Here is a 19,879-nt window from a genome sequence, read left to right as displayed (position 1 = left end):
ATCGTATTAGTGAAAACTAATGTTATCAAATCTACGTTTTGCGGTACATCTGAGATAGATAAGGTGGGTATCCAAGGACCAAGGCGGAGATTTGTCCCGAAGCTTTTCCACTGTGCTCGCCAATGTCAGAATTAACCATAATTTATATATAGATACTCTCTCACCATATTGAAGAAGTTGGAATACAACATTCATCACTCACCTCTTTGCATACACGCGGTGATGGTTCAAGCTCTTTATCATCATCAACTTTAAGTCTGTAAATAACCACCTACAGTGTAATAGAATAAAAACAAATTTACTTGATTGTAATAACAATTTTATATTCAGGATTTGTTTAACAATTTAAATTAAAAATAAATAAATAATAATAATAATAAAAAATTGTTCCCTGAAAATTGTGTTTAATTTTTGTTGTTGAATAAGCCATTTTAATGACATGTAATATTTTTTCATTTTGTCAAAAAATTGGCCCTAAAACAAATTATTTTAACTGTAGTTTAAAACAACAAATAGTCAAATTGGCTGCCAGACAGTGGGTTTTTGGTTTGATTTAACCGTTTAATGTATCTTTTTATAACTGAAACATTAATTTTCTGGTGTTTTTTAATTTCTATGAAAGTGATTAACTTGATTAAAACAAGAGGTATTTAAAGTCTGTTTTATTAATTTTCTTTTTTCATGTTTAACACTTTAACTTATATGAGAACTTGTGCCTCAGAATGAAAGTTGTTTTATCAAACAAATGTCATGATTATGGAAAGATAATTCTTGGACTAAGTATGGAAAATTTGACCTTTAGGATTTTAAGGGCATACTTGTAATACACTGGCTGCAAACACTCCTAGCCTACCTGAATACAAGATCTTCTTTCAGGTAGGATCCTGATGATTGCATCATGATTTAGATCAATGTATACCTTCACCTGCTGGTAAAAGAGTCTAGGATCATATCTCTCATCATGTGACCTCTGTTGTGACCAATGCACGATTCTCACTACGAGTCGATAGTACAGTCCTTCAGGTAGGAAACCATCAAAGTCAACGTAAAATACCGCAGTATTCTTTGACTTTGTCAGTTTATCAAGTGATACCATTTCGTCACCTTCATCCTTCTTCAGCAGTGATGGCACATAAAAGAGACGATTGCCTTCAATACTTGTTATCTTTTGTAACAATTTCAAATAATAAAATTAATTGTTGTTAAAATTAACTATGAGGAGACTAACGAAAGGTTTACAATATTGCACAGATACTGGTTGGGCGATTTCAAACAATTATGTAAATTGATACAGAAACAACCGGAAAAAACAATTTGATACTAACTGCTATCAACCTGTCTTTACCTGAGTAGATGGAGTCTTGACACATAGTAAGTCAAATTTCTGCATCAGCTCTAACAATGCTTCGAATATCTCAAGAAATTCTTCCCATATACGTCTAAGTAATCTTTCTTCCAGGAGACCCTCTTCGTCAAGTTTTCTCCAAGAGCTTCTAAGCTCTGCATACTAAAAAAATACACTTAAGTGCTCAGTTTCTGAGGGAAATACTTGGTAAAATAACAGTGGTCGTCCTATTTAATATTTTGAACCATATTGAAAATAAAGATAACAAGATATTGATAAAATATAAATACAATTTTTTTTTTAAATCAATAGGCATGGTCTGTAAATATATATCTATTAACTGCAAAAAATGCTGACAATTAGTTTGAAATAGTTATTTTTAATTGTTAACTAATGAAATACTACCACGCTAAAAACATATGATCAAATGCATGTTGCACTGAAACAACACACCAATATCTGTACTTGAAACACAGAAAAAAAAAAATTGAACTAAATTTCATACTTGTTTTGAAGGATCTTTAACTGTGATAACTAGTTTGAAAATGAAAATCAACCATTGCGGTATTATAATGATAATGTCATTGAGGGCGCAATCTGGTGTGTCTCGTTCTCCGTAGTAAACAATGTTTCCAAGGTCATGATGAAAATGCAACATAGCAAACAATTGATCCTGTTTAGTGATATGACACTTGGAAGCTAGTTTGGTTACCTGACATTTGAAAAAAGGGTCAATAGAATGAAATACAAACAAATCATAACACAAATTATGAGAATTGGTGCCTACAGAAACAAAAGTATAAGATAAAAAAAATTGATAAGTAATATATAAATATGAACAATAAGTAGAAAAATGAAAGAAAAATACAAAAATAATCACACCTGGACACAAAAAAGCTTTACAATAGTTATATTAAATGAACTGAAAAAGCTAAATTGTTTTATTGTTGGCAACAATCCTAAATGGTATACCTACTGTAGGTCTTTTCTTTCTCTATTCTGACTTTGATTTTGTATTAATGTATGCGGCATACATAATATATGTAACTCACATATACTGTAATTGACATATATTTTGTGCTGAATTTACCATTCTTTTATTTAATGTTTGTTTTGATGAAAAAAGCATTTTGTATTTATAATCGAAAATTCCAAATGTGTTGTTCCTCTTCTACATGTTAATGCATCTTTCATTTGAATGATATGATATACAGAGGTAGTATACATGCCTGTTTGAAGGTAACTGAGTGTTCATTCTGTGCACGTAATTTTTCAATTTCATGCAAGAAATGTAACCACTTCAATGGCATCTTCTCGCCCATATACGGTTCATTCTTAGCTACCTCTGTGATGTGATCTCTAAGCTCAACAATAGACTTATCCAATGGTGACCTGACACTGTTATCAATGGCATAGTACTTGAACACAAAGTGGCGTTCATATGGTTTTCCCTTAAATGCTTTCCTTATTACTGAAAACCTTTCTTCAGTCTACAAAAAATAATATGAATGTCTACTTTAAAAAAAAATAACTATATAATTTGATAGTAATACATATTAAAAAAATATTTCTTTGACTGGGTATTAAATTGATAAATCATACTCACTATAGCATGTCTCTCTTCCTTGTTGCCAGGAAGACTTTCTCTGTGAGTGCCCACAATGAATATAGGTGGTGAACACTGTTTCTGGTTTAACACTGCATTTGTTGTGGTACTGGCAGTGGTATTATGTGAGTAGATTGAATGTGACCAGAAAACTACACGGTCCAAGTTAGTCATGTAGTGGTCGGCATCTGAAATCTAAACAAGTTTAAAAAATACACAAAAATATTAGAATAACAAATAATACACTTGTCTATGGTTTAAACTAATTCATAAAAATAATATAATACATGTCTTCCTTAGATACAGTAAATATATGTTACGGTATGGTACTTACGGTATGTTAATTACAACTCGATAAACTAATTAATATCACTACATATAATTAAATTAAATTAAGTTGTTGAAAATGTAATCTAGGTCAAATATGTAACTTTCAGTTAAGTTTTTGTTTGCATAGATTAATTTAAATATGTTGTGTGTGCTGAAGATGTCGTGAAAGGCATAGTTGAACTCAACATTACCATCGTGGCACAGATTACTCCCAAAAACTAAATAGACAACTAAAAATGAATTTATAAAAATCAAATCATTATTCAAATTATTGTTTAGATTATCTTACTTACTTTTCCATAATCTCTGTGAAATACATTTACTCTTGATGGTGCATTGAGGTCATGACAGAGGTTGAAACAGATGATGTAAATAGCACGAGATACCAGAAACATCTATCAAAACCAAGAAATTATAAAATGAATAAATATATTAATTACACATAATCTGAGGCATATCATATTATTTTGATTATAAACATATAAACAATCAAATTAAAAAAAACCCATACCATTTTAAATTTAATTCTCTTATTTCTGTTTAATTGATATATCTGATTTTTCTGCCAATATAGTTATATAATTTCAAAATTTATATTGATATTGATTAAAAAAGTAGAATTTGTCGACCGACCAAAATTGTAATTAACTGTGAATATAAATAAAAAATTAATGATATATTTTTTATAAATTTGTGTCATTTAAAAAAAAGTTGAGTCAATTATCGACTTTAGGCTAATCAGCCATAGTATACGACGACCTTTAGTTTTTATATTCTGTTATGTTTAAATTGCCAGACCAGACAATACTTATTATTGTTTACATATTATAAGTTATATACACGATAGTATAGATATCAACCTTTACATTTATATTGTTTGTTTTTTAGTTCTGTATTGTAATATAAGAATGGTTATCTCTTGTCAACTAGATCTAAAATTATGTCTAATAATGTGAAGAACACATATTAAAATGGTCTATTACTATAGTACCTGATGAGTAATGTAATAAAGATCTTGTCCAGCAAAATCCCAAATGCTCAGAGTCAGATCATCAATTGTCTCCTGTAAATCTTTACTCTCTTTCAACACGTTTTTTTCTGCAGATCTTCTCTTTTCTTCAAGCATGTCTACAACCAGTTCAGTAACATCTTCTTGAGTATCATGCGTCATTTGTGAAGATGCACCAAGTGCTGTTTAATGTAAAGAATAAATAAATACAGCATTTTCGAAACGGAATGTCTTTCACTATCGTATAAACTAAACGCCCATATTATTTTACCTATAACTTGCCGACATGAACGTTTTACTGATATGTATACACTTGATATAATATTATATTCAACGAGTTAAATTTACGTAAGGGAAATATTCGGTAAATCGCTCCTTACTTCCAGAATGTTTACTCGATGGTATATAAAGTTGGCTCATACTTTCGGTACTGATTTTAACCACCTGATGTAACCCTGTTTACTAATTAAATTGAGTTAGATAATTCGTTATTGACAATTAAAACGAATTTAGGTTCAACGGGTTGCCCCAAATAGGGCTGTTTTCCGATCATGGTATACACTATTAGATTATAGACGCATGATATACAAATAAACTGTATTACTTACAGTTGCTTCTGAACGTTTGTATTAATTAATTATTACAAAAAATATAAACGTCGAAGTGGTGCATCGTTACATGTACTTTTCAATCGACTATGATAGTGACAGTTTTAACAAAGTATTAAAGCGCAAATGTTTTACTGTATTTAGTGGTATATTACTTATAGGCCTATAAAACATGAAAACAATATTTCGTTACTGAGTGTGGATAAAGAATATATTTAAACATTTTTCTTCTTTGTAAACGTCCTCTTCCCCATCCCTCAACCCTAATGTTACATACAAAAACACAAATTGGGTTTGTTTACAGGAGTTTAAATATAAAAAACCATCTGTGGGTACGCTCGCTTCTCTCGTGTACCATCTGTGGGTACGCTCGCTTCTCTCGTGTACCATCTATGGGTACCCTCGCTTCTCTCGTGTGCCATCTAGTCGTAATGTATAATTCCAATAAATCATACCTATTTTTTACTATTCCTTTTTTTTGTAACCAAAATCAAGATATAGAAAATACAAAAAGCAACAACTTAATGAAGCCATACATTGCACATTCCATTACACCTTACCAAATTTATCATCTTCCTGTTTCTTCTATATATAAATTTACGTAAGGGCAAAATTCGGTAAATCGCGCCTTACTTCTAGAATTTTTACTCGATGGTATATAAAGTTGGTTCGTACTTTCGGTACTGATTTTAACCACCTGATGTAACCCTGTTTACTAATTAAATTAAGTTAGATAATTAGTTATTGACGATTAAAACGAATTTAGGTTCAACGATTTGCCCCAAATAGGGGTGTTTTCCGATCGTGGTATACACTGTCTAATGGATGTCCATCTTGAAAAATACCCGCCACAAAAATGCGAGGAGGCTTCGCATTTTCCTATCTCCTCCTACGATAATTGTTTTTAATAGCTGAAAACCGGTTGAACAGTTCGAGTACAGCATCATAATGTTGAAGACAGGCCGATTTTCTTTAAAAAATACTATTTTGATACATTTAATATACGTTTTTACAAATGTATTGATTTGTGATGAATGGAACATTCCAAATTATTTGGTTTAACCATACAGGTATAGATTTAGATTTATGGGCCCCTTGGAGAATAAACATAAATAGTATTGCAATGCTGTACAATACTGTTAAGGTATTAACCACTTTTGATCGCAATTTGAATCGCAAATTTCTTACTGTGAGTGTTGGTACTGTTAGATGTAATATAAAAATATATACAAATAAACTTTATTACTGTGAGTGTGGGTAGGCCCTACTGTTAGATTATAAGCATATAATATACAAATAAACATTCCAAATTATTTGGTTTAACCATAGAGGTATAGATTTAGATTTATGGGCCCCCTTGGAGAATAAACATAAATAGTATTGCAATGCTGTACAATACTGTTAAGGTATTAACCACTTTTGATCCCAATTTAAATCGCAAATTTCTTACTGTGAGTGTTGGTACTGTTAGATGTAATATAAAAATATATACAAATAAACTTTATTACTGTGAGTGTGGGTAGGCCCTACTGTTAGATTATAAACATATAATATACAAATAAATAAACGTTATTACTGACAGTTGCTTCTCAACGTTTGTATTAATTAATAATTTAAAAATATATAAACGTCGTAGTGGTGTATCGTTACATGTACTTTACTATTTCAATCGACTATGACAGTGAGAGTTTTAACAAAGTACCGTATTAAATCGTAAATGTTTTACTGTATTTAGTGGTATATTATTTATAGGCCTATAAAACATTAAAAACAATATTTCGTTACTGAGTGGATAAGAATATATTTTAAAATGTTTCCTCTTTGTACCTATCTTCTTCCCCCATCCCTCAACCCTTAATGTTACATACAAAACACAAATTGGGTTTGTTTAAATGAGTCCAAATAAAAAAATTTGACTCATTTTGTTTCTCTCTCGGAAGTAATTCCCAGGGTGCTAATTTTGGTTGACTACATAAATCATTGTGTATATTTATTCGTTTCTGTAAACGACAATGTATTATAGTCCTGCGGTACGTACATTTGAAATCTCCATTTTTTTCTCGCTGGAAATACTGTGTATTCGAGAACCATCTGTGGGCACGACCTAGATGGTACGCGAGCGAAGCGAGCGTGCCATCTAGTTCTTACAATTTCTCTTGATTTCTGTATAACAAAAATCAATATAGTAATATACAGTACAAGTAAAAAAGGCAAAGATGACAAAATAAGCAAAATAACCTGTTACAAAATGAAATAATAATGTTTAAAGTATGCATTAGTATATACCCTGATTAATAAAACAGTATATAATAATATATAATGTTGCATTGACATGATGTGGAATTTGAAGGCTAAGCTGTTTCAAGCAGCAATGTTTTTAGGTGCAAGTTGACACCTAAAACTGATACAAAACAATTTAATTTTTATTACATTTTTTAAAGTATTTGTTCTGTCTAAACCCTTAATCTGAACAATTTTTAAATTCTCGAAAAATTTCATCTGGTTTCAAAATAATATTGTATAAACCATTTTAACTTTCGATAAACTAATTATCAAGTACTCAATTGGTTAATCGAAAGTTCAACTTGTTTATATAATGTTTAAATAAACTGAAACTGTTAATAAACAAGGCCATATACATGGCTGTAGTTGCGTGCTCATGTTAGTGTTCACCGACCGACCGACCAACCAATCGGCCGACCGAAATTGCTAAACATGTTTAAAAATGTGGAAAATGTTTAAAAACATTTATATTTTTTTAATTTACACGTGCGTAGCCTGTCACTTTGACGTGCTCGTATAACGTAATTTCTAGTTTGAAAGTGAATCAAATAGGGAAAAAGAGTGCGTATTAACGTTTTACGTGCAGTGCGAGTGCAAAAATCTGCGCACTCATTGCAATGTTTTAAACGCTTAAAATTGCCTGAAACGTACTCTAATTTTATCGAAAATAAATTTGACAATTTTGAAAAATTTTAAGCGCGCGTACGCGTGCGTTATATGCGCTACGCACGTAATTGTATTGTCATAATTATGATGATAATGAAATATGATCTGAAATTTATGAGTACCAACTTTTATTTAATTGTGATTCATGTTTGTGAAGATATGATTACAAACGTGATTTCATTAAATCGTGCGTAGACCGCGTAATTTTTGATTGCGCATCGTGAAAAACATAACCACATCGAGTCCTGGCCATAAGTAATATATTGACTTAGCTAGATGAAACTGATATCAAGACAAGGCCATATACAAGTTAGTGTCGACCGACCAACCGACCGACCGACCAACCGACCGACATATTGAGCTGTAGAGTCGCGTTGCACGCGACTAAAAATGAAGGCATACAGACCTGATGTTGTTCTCCCTTCTTTCTTTTCATTGTCAAAATCGTTCTGAATGTTTCTCTAACTGCTCTTACCACTCTTTCTTTCAATGTTTTACTTGTGCTCTCTAATAGAAATTTAAATGTTATGTATGGATGTGTTTAATGTCTGCACAAATTATTAACTATTGATACAATTTATTTGTAAATTAATATTTAATAAATATCGTATGAGAAATGAGAAATAATATTTGGAAAAATAGTTATAACTCTTTACAATTGGTTAGTGACAACGCCAAAGAAAACAATAACAAAAAACAGCAAAAAAAAAAAACAAACAGCAGCAGCAACAACAACATGCAATAATAATGTAAATACATTCCTACCAGAATAAAATCAAGTACTACAAGACAGAGTATTAATAATAAGGACTCCCAGTAAGGATAAAATTCAAAATCCGTATTGCAATTCTACCTACCAACAGTTTTATGTGTTGCTGCCAACCATCGTAAATTTTGTTATTTCTTTGTTCTTCAATATATGTAACCAGATGGACTTTAAAACATGGTATTGTATTAATCGAGTTTTCATACCTTCATGTGAGGAAGTTAAATACGTTATTGGATTATCTTCCTCTGGCTCAGCAACACTGCCAACTTCTTTATTTTCTTGTTTTGCATTTCCATGGTGCATTAACTTCTGTATAATATTGCAAACAATGGCATATTTTAACAATAATTAGCATAAATACAACAGATAACATAATGATACAAGCATTGTTTACATTTAATAATCGTAATCACATTGTTCTAACCTCATGTTGATCCTCTCGTTTATCCTTCAAAATGTCAGTTATGATTTTTTCTGCAAGAGCTCTTATATATTCTTGTCGTACTTCATTCTTTGCTGCGAATATAAGCAATGCAAATCTTTGCATACATTGTCATTATGAATGGTTACCTAGTTACTTTACGCTCTTCTGTATCTCTGAATGCCCATGTGACATGAATCAAGTAGTTAAGGAATTCAAATCCGTGAAACTGGAATGCTCATTAATATACGCCAATTAAATACAAAATTAGCTGATACACTCAGTAAAACGTTTTTAAATTTACTCTATAAACGTACAACCCAATTCTGTATTATGTTTTGAGAAACTACTGAGGTTACAGAAGCTGCACATTTTTAAACAAATTATAAAAAAAACTCAGAGGTTATGCTATAGCGTGTTAAAATGGACAAAATATATACATGTAAGTAATAACATTGAAATGGTTTTTGACATGGATCTTTTAGAAAAATCTCAACATTAATCCTCCTTAAATGAATGCTCATGAATAGTTCACTTAGTGTTTTAGGTGCAATGGTTTGAAACACAATACAACTTTCTATTATAGTTGTACAGTATAGTTGAATAGAAGAATCATTTTTATAATTTTCATTTTCTATTTTATTTTCATTATACGAACAGGACCATATTAGTATCTATAAATATGTTTTTAAATAAAAAAATAAATACAGATATTGTTTACCTACAGTAATGATTAGGCCTACCCTTTGAAACTTCCTTAATCCACTACACTTACTTGTTTAGTAAACAGTGTTTCACGACTTAGGTTGAATGATTAGATTGATATCTTTCTAAAATTAATACTGCTTGGATGAATGAGGCTATTCATATCCGTACTTCTTATTTGGAATTTCAATTTTTAATTTAAGATATTTATTTCTGAATGTGAATGTACTATACCTTTAATTTGACTTGGTTTCCAGTTAGTAGTATGCTTAACACTAATTGTGCATGACAATGATGCTTCAATTCCGTCAGTCACTTCCTCAGTAGCATCAAATCTAAATAAATGTTACAAGTGGTATTATATCTGAAACACATTCTACTACATATCACAACTTAAACACATTTTATGACACAAACTTTTAACATATTATTTCAAGCAATACAAAAGTCATTCAAAATATTTAAACAATACAGTGTAGGAAAAGGACACGCTGTTAACATATTTGGCCTATTAGGTCTAACTCCGTGACCTTTATACAAGCTTTTAATTTTGTGTAATCAGATGGATTGTTATTACTTAAATCATTTAATTTTTATAATGAAGTCAACACTTATATGTACCACTTGTTACGAATGATGAACTGAGTAACATAAACTAAAAATCAATTTACACTGAATTAGCTTCTCATTTTACTAAGAGACACTGCGTTACGTAAAGGAAATATTTGCCAAAACATGGAAGATTGCTACCATTGTACTAGTCCCGAAGGTTGGTCATGCATCAAGCGTTAATGATCTTTGCCCAATTTCTTAGGTGTTCCTATGAACCTTCAATGTATTATTTTAAGAAACATATCTGTTTTAAAATAAATCTATAATCAATTAAAAATAATTGTTAATGTAACTATTGTTCTTAAATACGCAGGCTCTGTTTTAAAATAAATCTATAATTAATTAAAAATAATTGTTAATGTAACTATTGTTCTTGTTGTTCTGAATTTAATGAATTTTGGCCTACTTACGGTTGACCAGTGAGTGCTTTGGTTAAACTGGTTTTACCAACACGCTCTTGTCCTACAAGCATTAGACGTGTTTGGTATATAGATTTACTTCCTTCTTGTATGGCATCAAGAAATGCATCATTAGCCTCCTGCCCTCTAGCCAACACCTCAAGAGGAACTATTATTATGTTTAAAAGACATACATTATGTAAATACACATGCACTACTTGGTTAGGAATTACATGTGTGTGGTTTCGGATTTTTTAGATATGCAGTACATGTATGATATTAGAATAAGATGACTTTTAGTGAAGGAGAATATAACATGCAGTCAAGGAACATGGTGTACAAATAAATAATTTTTAATTCGAAATAAACGATTTACAAAATATAACAAACTTATCAGACACTATTCTCATTAGATCAATATTGAATATTACATTTACTGCTTAGCTACTATTCTTACCATCATTCAGTTTTTTCTGTTGCACTGAAAAAAAAAATATTATTAGGCGTATTATAGTATTTTTCTAAAATCAAAACAAATATTACAATTGTAATTGTATTGTAAGACTAGAGCCAGGTTAGAAATGAATTGTGTAAATTTCCATTTATGATATCATGACTGTTTCAGTTTTTTTTATATTAAAAACATTCATAAAAAAAACCAGAACATTTTGCGTTTAAAAGTTGGCCCAGAGTAAGATATTCTGATTGAAATAGAACGATGCTGCTAAAAAAGATATACTTACCAAATGATTTTACAATAGTAAGTACATGATTCAAATCTTGTTTGTCTTTCAAAAGAGCTTCAAATGCTGTCAACGATTCTATAGTGTCTTCAATTTTGCCTTGAGTCAATCTGCTAATTAAATTCCACGCATTTTTTGAATCAACTTTTCTAATATTGCAGAGCTTCGCAAGGATTTCAACTTGTTGAGTATTTAATGATTTGCCAAGTTTAACTAGCATTCGTCTGTAGCCTGTGATTATATTTGTCTGCTTCTGCTTACGATAGTTCTTGGATAATATTTGAGATAGTCTTTGAAGTCCTGTTAACTCAAATAATTCAAATAGCAGATCACAATCAACTTCCACAAACCAACTAATTTCAACGTAACCCTCTGAATGTAATAGTCTGAACAAACTATTAGCTGACGCTGCTTTTAATTCCTTTTTGTTGTTGATTATGTCATATAGGGCGATCTTCAGCATCTGAAAATCATTCACTTTAATTTCACTTGAAAGTTCATCAGTCACTGACCAAAACTTCACCCTATTAAAAATAAAGTGGAAAAGTGTGTTTCTTTTGTTTTGAACTACTACTACTACGATTGTTTTCTCTTTAGTTGGTGTCTCCCATTAATTACTCTTTCTCCATTAAGTGTATGCATTTTCACCTGGTGTCTAACTAAATTATAAAATTTTCATTTACATTGTATTCATTTTACTATACGTATTATATGATTTTTGCATTAAAAAAATTATGTCTTACCTATTATTTTTACCAATTAGAACCCACTTCATTTTCGAGAAGAGAATGGGGTTACCTCGGTGAACTGGTTCACAAAATAGCCCTGCATCAGGGGGATTACCAACTATCTGATAGGACAGTGATTAATTTACTATTGGCAATCCTTGGCCACAAAGTCTAAAGACAAAAGATTAAAAATAATATATATACTTACTTTAACAGTCTACTTGTTTCTCTGTCAAAAAATATTAAGTTTTGTTAGTGATTTATTTAAACCTAATGTCTTAATAGTAAAACATATATACTTGTAATGTCTTCTACATAATCAATGTCATTAGTGTTTCGTAACAAATTTCACATTTCACATGGTAAATTACTATATCGTGTAAATATACTTACTCTCGTAGTCTTTCCCATTTTCTATAAGATAAACAAGTATTCATATTCATTACGTTATATTAAACATACATAATTATAAATTGTCTTAATTTTTTTAAACTTTACCTGTTATTATATTTTTTTCTTATATGGTGCATTTAAACTAAACCTTGACTTTATTATGATTTAAAAATATGTCATGAACTTAGAACAAAAATAAATTGAAAATTATTTTAAAGATACAATTTACTACAGTAAATGACAATTATATTTCATTATACTACTTGTAATTTAAAATGTTGCATAACACATATTACATATTAGCATGGCAAACCATTAGCAATAGTATGTTTATTCTTTCTCTTTCTTTCTTCTCTGTTCTCTGTAAAATAATTAAGATTTAATAGTAAGCTTACATAAATTTTAATGTCTTAATAATTCTCCACAAAATGTTCTGCTGTATTATTATAAAAAACCTGATTATTCTATATGGTCATGTTATTGGATAGTAAAGCAATATTCTACTTACTTTTCCTGTCTCACTTCTCTGTAAAAAAAATAAATAAAAAATTCAATAGTATGTTGACAAATAGTTGTTTAAATTATCTGCTCTAATATTTATTAGCAACCATGCTGCTATATTGATGCACAGATATAACAATAATCTATTAACAGCATCATTTAATCACTGATTTGGCCCGGCATTCCATAATTACTCAAATATAGAAACAGGTCAAACTATTGTCCACAACTAAAACAATGTATATCTTATCAAGAACACATATTTGGAATGTAACATATTATATAAAACAATCCCCCACATTAAGTTTGTTTAAGCAGAGATTGAAGCAACATTATATCAATAAAAATATTTAAGTTAGGTTTTTTTGGTACTAGTGTTTGTTCTAGTTTGGTATGGTTACATGTTTAATGCACTTGTGCTTATTTTGTATCTCATTCCATTATCATTGTTATTGTATTTGTATATGTTTTTTTTTAATATGGAATAAAAATGTTGATTATTGATTGATTGAAAGTGAGGCATTTAGGCTGAAAACAATTGATTTATTATTATTTTACAAGTAGTAGGTTACTATATTGTTTTTGTAAATAGATATTAAGTTAGTTTATACAGTTGGCTTATACACAAGGTGTAAGAAATGAAATCTTTATTTTGTTATACTTTGTCTTGGTCCTAATACAAGCCCCTTCATAAATTATATTTCATTGTAAAGTGTATTTTAAAGTTTTACGTAATCAATTTCACGTTTTAGCATGGCAAACCATTAGCAATAGTATGTTTATACTTACTCTCTCTTTCTTCTCTGTTCTCTGTAAAATAATTAAGATTTAATAGTAAGCTTACATAATATTAATGTCTTAATAATTCTGCAATATACTGCTCTATTATTATTTAAAACCTGATCATTCTATATGTAGTTATGCTTTTTAAAAATATAAGGAATTCACTACCCAATTTCTGATGTGTAGAAATGCAATTTTGATTTTGTTATGCTTTGTCTTAACCATAATTATATTATAAAAATCCATTAAATTAAAATTTCATTATACTTCATTGTTTTCCAATTGTTTTGTAATACATTTATTATTCTTTGTGCTCGTGAAATAATTGAATTGTTATGTATTTTACCACTGTTACGTAATACATTTTACATTTTGGCATGGCATTAATATACAGATAATTATGTTTATACTTACTCTAGCTGTCTATTCCATTTACTGTAACAAATTATTAAGGTTTTATTAGTAAGCTTATATAAATAATGTAAATTCTTCTTAGTACTTGTTTATACTATAATACTCAACCGGATTATCTATGTTTCCAAAAGCGAGGCATTAAAGGACAACTTGACAGAGGACCATATTTTAAGTCTCACAAAGCGCGAACATTTCTAGTAAACACACTTTCTAAATAAATCGTAAAAAATATAAATGTTGAATTTTTTTCTTGTTTCTTTTGCCTATCTGGATATTGAAGTGTTTCTTCAAAATACTTAAGAAAACTAAACATTTTGGCATATTTAAGGCTAATACAGGTCAAATTAGCAATTGAAGTGACGGTACCTATCTATCTTGTATGTTAACAACAGTGAAAACGGCTGTACGGCGAGCGCGTGCGACGATATCCTTAATCTCGCGATTGTTCTGTAATCATATGTATATCCAATACGTTGTAAAAATATGGTCCTCGGTCAAGTTGTCTTTTAAAGCTAACTCCTTCGATACGTGTTGTGTTTTTAAAAAGTAATAATATATTAACTTTTTTTAAATTATTACATTTATTTGAAAGACCGAAATGTAAATCAATATAGCACAAGTTTTCTATAATGCAATTTTTATTTGATAAGTCCATTCATGTGTACTATTAAAAATGTTCTACGAAGTGTTAAAATTAAATTCCATGTGCTTACATAATAAGTTTATGTTTATGTTTATATCCGTCAGTTCTTTAAAAAGAGTATTAAGGCTAATTAAACATGTTGACATAAATAATGCCAGAATAGTTATGCATTGTTTAAATTCATGATTTTAATTATTAAATTGAAAACTTAGTTTAAGTTTATACTTACTCTAACTCAGTCTCGTCTGTCAAGATTTCACTGTAAAATAAAGTATTAAGTTTAATTAACATGTTTACGTAAGTCTGAATAACCATCATTTTTCTTTTATTCATCAAATTAAATTTTAATGTTTATTCATTTTTCTTTGTCTTATTCTATATTTATAATTAACATTTTGACATTGTGTAAATGATAGCAACACATTTGCTTACATTGTTTGGATGTATTACAATACGTCATCTATATATAAATTATGGTTAATTCTGACATAGGCGAGCACAATGAAAAAACTTCGGGACAAATCTCCGCCTTGGTTACCTACCTTATCTATCTCAGATGTACCGCGAAACGTAGAATTGATAACATTAGTTTCCACTATTACGATATTGTTCCTTTATAATATCTTCCTAAGAAATATGGAACCAAATTTCTGATTTCATCCGTAGATTTTCAATTCAACTTCAATTGTGCGCGGTTCAAGTAATTTCCGGATTCACAATGAGTTCATCGTTCACGGGTGTTCATCTTGCAACTTCCTGGTTTCAACTAAGTTGGCCGTTAGGAGCTATAGCCATTTAGTTTTTTGTTTACTTTCGGATCGGACCGCGCGTGTGAAGGTACAGTAGTTAAAAAATAAAAATTATACTGCAAATTAATAAAGATCAAGTTAAATATAAAGCATCGGAGTATATTGTATTATAGAATTACATAGGAAGATCTGATGATAAGACCTTTTGTTTAAAATCGAGTGAAATCACGATAGCCGAGTTTCATTGAGTAAGCTGGCAGGAATAACTGTGTCCTGTTAGGCCCGGGATACGTCTGCCCATGTTGCAAGCCGTCTAAAACGTCTTCCTTCTCGAAACGGCCAACTCTGTCGCGGAAATTAGTTTCAAAAGATGTTTAAATTAAATAATGTATTAATTATTAGGATGGTATTTATTTGAATAAACGCCCAAAACGTCCCCAATAAAAAATCACTTTGAATAATAATACTATACTTTAAAATGTTATTAATCATCTAAGACACTGCGAAACAGAGTAGGTTTAGTTGTACGAATGTCAAGCAATTTCAATAACAATAATTTTCGACAGAAAACGTACAAGAAGTCCTTTTAAAACCTTTTTACCCGAGTCATTATCATTCCGAGAACCATCGTCTACACTCACCCTCTAGTAACTATAATTACTGATAATACAATTTCCAAATCAATTCAATTTCTGAATATCAATTAATTATTTTTAAATTATAAAGGATAATAGACCTTAGATATATATTATTAGAAAATATAACATGATCAAGATAATAGATATATTATTGATCACAATATTATTACCTTCCTTTTTTCTTTTCAGTGTAAACATTTGATGCCATGAGTTACGGCCCACGATTGAGCTACAGCTTAAAAAAATACAGAAAAAGCGGTTATTGTACATAAACGCAGGCCCATTTGACGGCACTAATGACGCTAGGCTGTATCTGGCTCACACGAATACAATGGGCCCACTAAAAAAACTGTTGAGAAACCCTGTGTTAACATTGTACTCCCAATACCTTTTCATAATAATTATTAGCATACTTGTCTTATTATTTATAAAGAGCATATCGAAATAACAGTAAACACGATAATATAATGACCAGCCAGAAAAAGTAACTGTAAAGGTCACTTGCCCATTACAAACTTTATCAATCCAAAAAGTCAAACCGTATGGAGAGTTATAAAGGATTGAACAGGAAGACAAAATACGTCTCGTACAGGAATGCTACGCGCAAACAGATAATTATAGAAAAATCACTTAAAAAATATCATGAGAAATCCAGTAACAATATTATACAATGAACCTATTAAACAAATACACGAAGATGCGTGTACATATTTCACTGGAAATGAACAAGAAGGCAGATACAATGAATGCAACTCTATGACAAATTGCCTAACTTATTCAAATACTAGTTGCAATTGCCTATTGATATATTGTACTCAATTGCATGGTGATTTAGCATTGATAAAGTTACTGTACAACAACTATGTGTGTGGTTTTTTTTTGGCACACTACACATAATGGTCGTTTCAATCGTCTTTTGAGTCAGAGAAACTGTCACGTTTTACCAATCTTAATGGCTGACTTTTGCTATTTTTCTCTCAATGCGTGTGGATAGTATCAATTGTCATTTTTTGATTTTAGCAATACGCATGCTCATAATTACCACATTTAAATATATTGGCATAATTTTGAAAATTAAATGGCAAAGTAACAAGATCATTGAATACACTTTGGTATGAAGATAATAAAATACTTACCTGAAATCTTATTTTCCAAGAAAAAAACTGTATATATTTGTTGATCACGCAAGAAGACAGAAAACCTAGGCCTATATAAGACACGTTAATCCTTGTGTGATCAGTCTAACAAGACAATTGACTGACAGAAAGACATAACAAACATGAATAAAACCAAGATTAAGTCACTAAATCAAACAAACTCAAACCCAAATTTGATGAGTAGAGGGATGCAGTATCATGTAGAGAGTGCATTCGAGAAATAAACAAGGCAGACAAAACCAATAAAATTTCATTCTTTATTGGAGTTAATCTTGTAGTATCGGTTGATCAAGCATTGACAAAATACAAGTTATAACAACCGTTTTGGTTCATTTCGTCTACACAGTTGTCAATTACAGTATATACTTTATTCTAGTCGATTCTGTGATGTTTACCCACAGTAATGGTCGATTGTCTCTTAGTGAGTGTAGGGAGAAAATAATATGAAATGAAATGAAAGCTTATGTCGAATAGGCCTACAACTTAAATACGACTTATTACACAAACTTTTTCGTACCTTGACTTTGTTTATTTTCGTGTTTTCACTAATTTCCGATTGTAACCATATAGAAAAGATTTATTTATACTCGCCTCGTTGAAATATCATGAATCTGACTACGTATTGTTTACATGCAAATGAACAAACCTTTACGCCATAACAAACATTCCTCGGTTGAGTAAGTGTATCCCTCTAACGTTTGGTGACAACAAAATCACGATTGTTCATTAATAATCCTCGCCTCCCCGCCCATTTAAACAAATATAGATTAATTTCATTGTCAAAACAATGTGTGTACATTGATTCAAAGAGAGGCTTGCCTCAGTATTACCTATATCCAAACTGATTGGAAGCCTTTTAAATTCAGAGGCTGATTGGAAGCCTCTTAAATAAAGAGAGAGCGAGGACGTGAACGTTCACCCAGTTCACATGGGGTGTATAAGGTGAAAAGAATAATTTAATCTAATCTTTATATTAGTTCACATACTTATCCAGTCTACGCCTTCAGAAAATGTACTTCATGCATAGGGTCGGGGTAAAATACCCTTGTATAAAAACAAGGCCAACAGTCATAAGTCGCGTCCACGCGACTAATTGTCTGTACATCAAAACAGTTCAAAAAGTACAGAAAAGCGATAAAACGCTTAGTGATACCGCACCAACAGACAGACCGACAGACCGACCGACAGTGAACTATAGAGTCGCGTCCACCCACGCGACTAATTGTCTCTACATCAAAACAGTTCAAAAAGTACAGAAAAGCGATAAAACGCATAGTGATACCGGACCGACAGACAGACCGACAGACAGACAGACCGACCGACATAGTGAACTATAGAGTCGCGTCCACCCACGCGACTAATTGTCTGTACATCAAAACAGTTAAAAAAGTACAGAAAAGCGATAAAACGCATAGTGATACCGGACCGACAGAGAGACCGACAGACCGAGAGACCGACCGACATAGTGAACTATAGAGTCGCGTCCACGCGACTAAAAATGTGTGATAGCCGGAATAATTACCGGACAAGCGAGTTTAAGCATCCGAACACTCACACCATCAGGATCAGAAGCTTTATTCACCCGATTCTGTAACTGTTACCATGTATATATATGGTTCACCGTTGCGCAGTTGTCAAGCATGTACATGGATACTGTCTGTCATTGGTCACCAGTGACGAAAGTTATTAAGTACATACTTGTCCTGTGTATTAAACATAGTCGTCCAGAACCAATAGCAGACGATGTTTCGCCATTGTGAATAAACGCTAATGTATTTTAAGAGTTTATTAAAATAGTTTTTAAAAACTTTATAAATATTGAATTTTAAGCAAGTATAGAATATATTTTTTTAAAGTAAATTATATATTTTTTAGTTATCAAAAAGTCATAATAATTTCAAATATTTATGGTGATTTGAGCATGCGCATTATCGCAAATTTTCCTATGTGGTCGCAGGGGTCGCTATGATGGGACACGATGCATGGCACGCTCCGGCACGCTCTACTACTACTCTACACTAGGCCTAGGCCTAGGCCTACTACTGCTTACTAGCTACAATACAAGCCTACATACACCACCGTGTAGGGCCTTGGATACGCTATAAAGGCAGGCCTAGCTAGTCAGGCTACAAAGTAAGTGTTTTACTGCCAGCACTCGGTTAGGGAGAAGTAGTCTACTACCTAAACTAGGGCCTAGGCCCTAGCTAGGCTAGTAGGCCTAGCTAGGCCTAGGTAGGCCTCTAGCCTAGCTAGGCCTAGCTAGGCTAGGGTAGGGGCCACAGGGTTAGCCTAACTAGGCCTAGCTAGGGGTCTAGGCTAGGTGCGCCTAGAAGAGTAGGGTAGGCTATAGGCCCTACTAGCTAGTAGTAGGCCTAGAC

At 31.3% G+C, this 19,879-nt stretch overlaps 1 protein-coding gene and 1 long non-coding RNA gene across 2 annotated transcripts; both read right to left on the bottom strand.

Annotated features, from left to right (window-relative positions):
* Positions 1 to 101: 101 nt before the first annotated feature.
* On the bottom strand, positions 102 to 12,666 carry LOC140039408 (uncharacterized). Its single transcript, XM_072085010.1, has 17 exons — positions 12,617 to 12,666; positions 12,432 to 12,452; positions 11,496 to 12,019; positions 11,210 to 11,233; positions 10,765 to 10,921; positions 9,977 to 10,077; positions 9,041 to 9,132; positions 8,820 to 8,925; positions 8,250 to 8,354; positions 4,273 to 4,472; positions 3,575 to 3,676; positions 2,952 to 3,146; positions 2,575 to 2,835; positions 1,851 to 2,057; positions 1,346 to 1,507; positions 854 to 1,165; positions 102 to 271 (listed from the first exon to the last, which is right to left on the bottom strand). The coding sequence occupies exons 1-17, from the start codon at positions 12,664 to 12,666 to the stop codon at positions 161 to 163; spliced, it is 2,730 nt and encodes a 909-aa protein (XP_071941111.1). The 3' UTR covers positions 102 to 160.
* Positions 12,667 to 12,879: 213 nt separating this feature from the next.
* LOC140039852 (uncharacterized) lies at positions 12,880 to 16,767 on the bottom strand. Its single transcript, XR_011842657.1, has 6 exons — positions 16,515 to 16,767; positions 15,187 to 15,216; positions 14,315 to 14,335; positions 13,907 to 13,927; positions 13,125 to 13,142; positions 12,880 to 12,977 (listed from the first exon to the last, which is right to left on the bottom strand). It is a non-coding gene; the product is annotated as an uncharacterized lncRNA (long non-coding RNA).
* Positions 16,768 to 19,879: the final 3,112 nt, after the last annotated feature.

This window comes from Antedon mediterranea, chromosome 2, assembly GCF_964355755.1.
Source record: "Antedon mediterranea chromosome 2, ecAntMedi1.1, whole genome shotgun sequence".
In the NCBI taxonomy this organism is placed as follows: domain Eukaryota; kingdom Metazoa; phylum Echinodermata; class Crinoidea; order Comatulida; family Antedonidae; genus Antedon; species Antedon mediterranea.
Note: the sequence above shows the minus strand (reverse complement) of the source record. Positions and strands in the feature narration are given on the sequence as shown.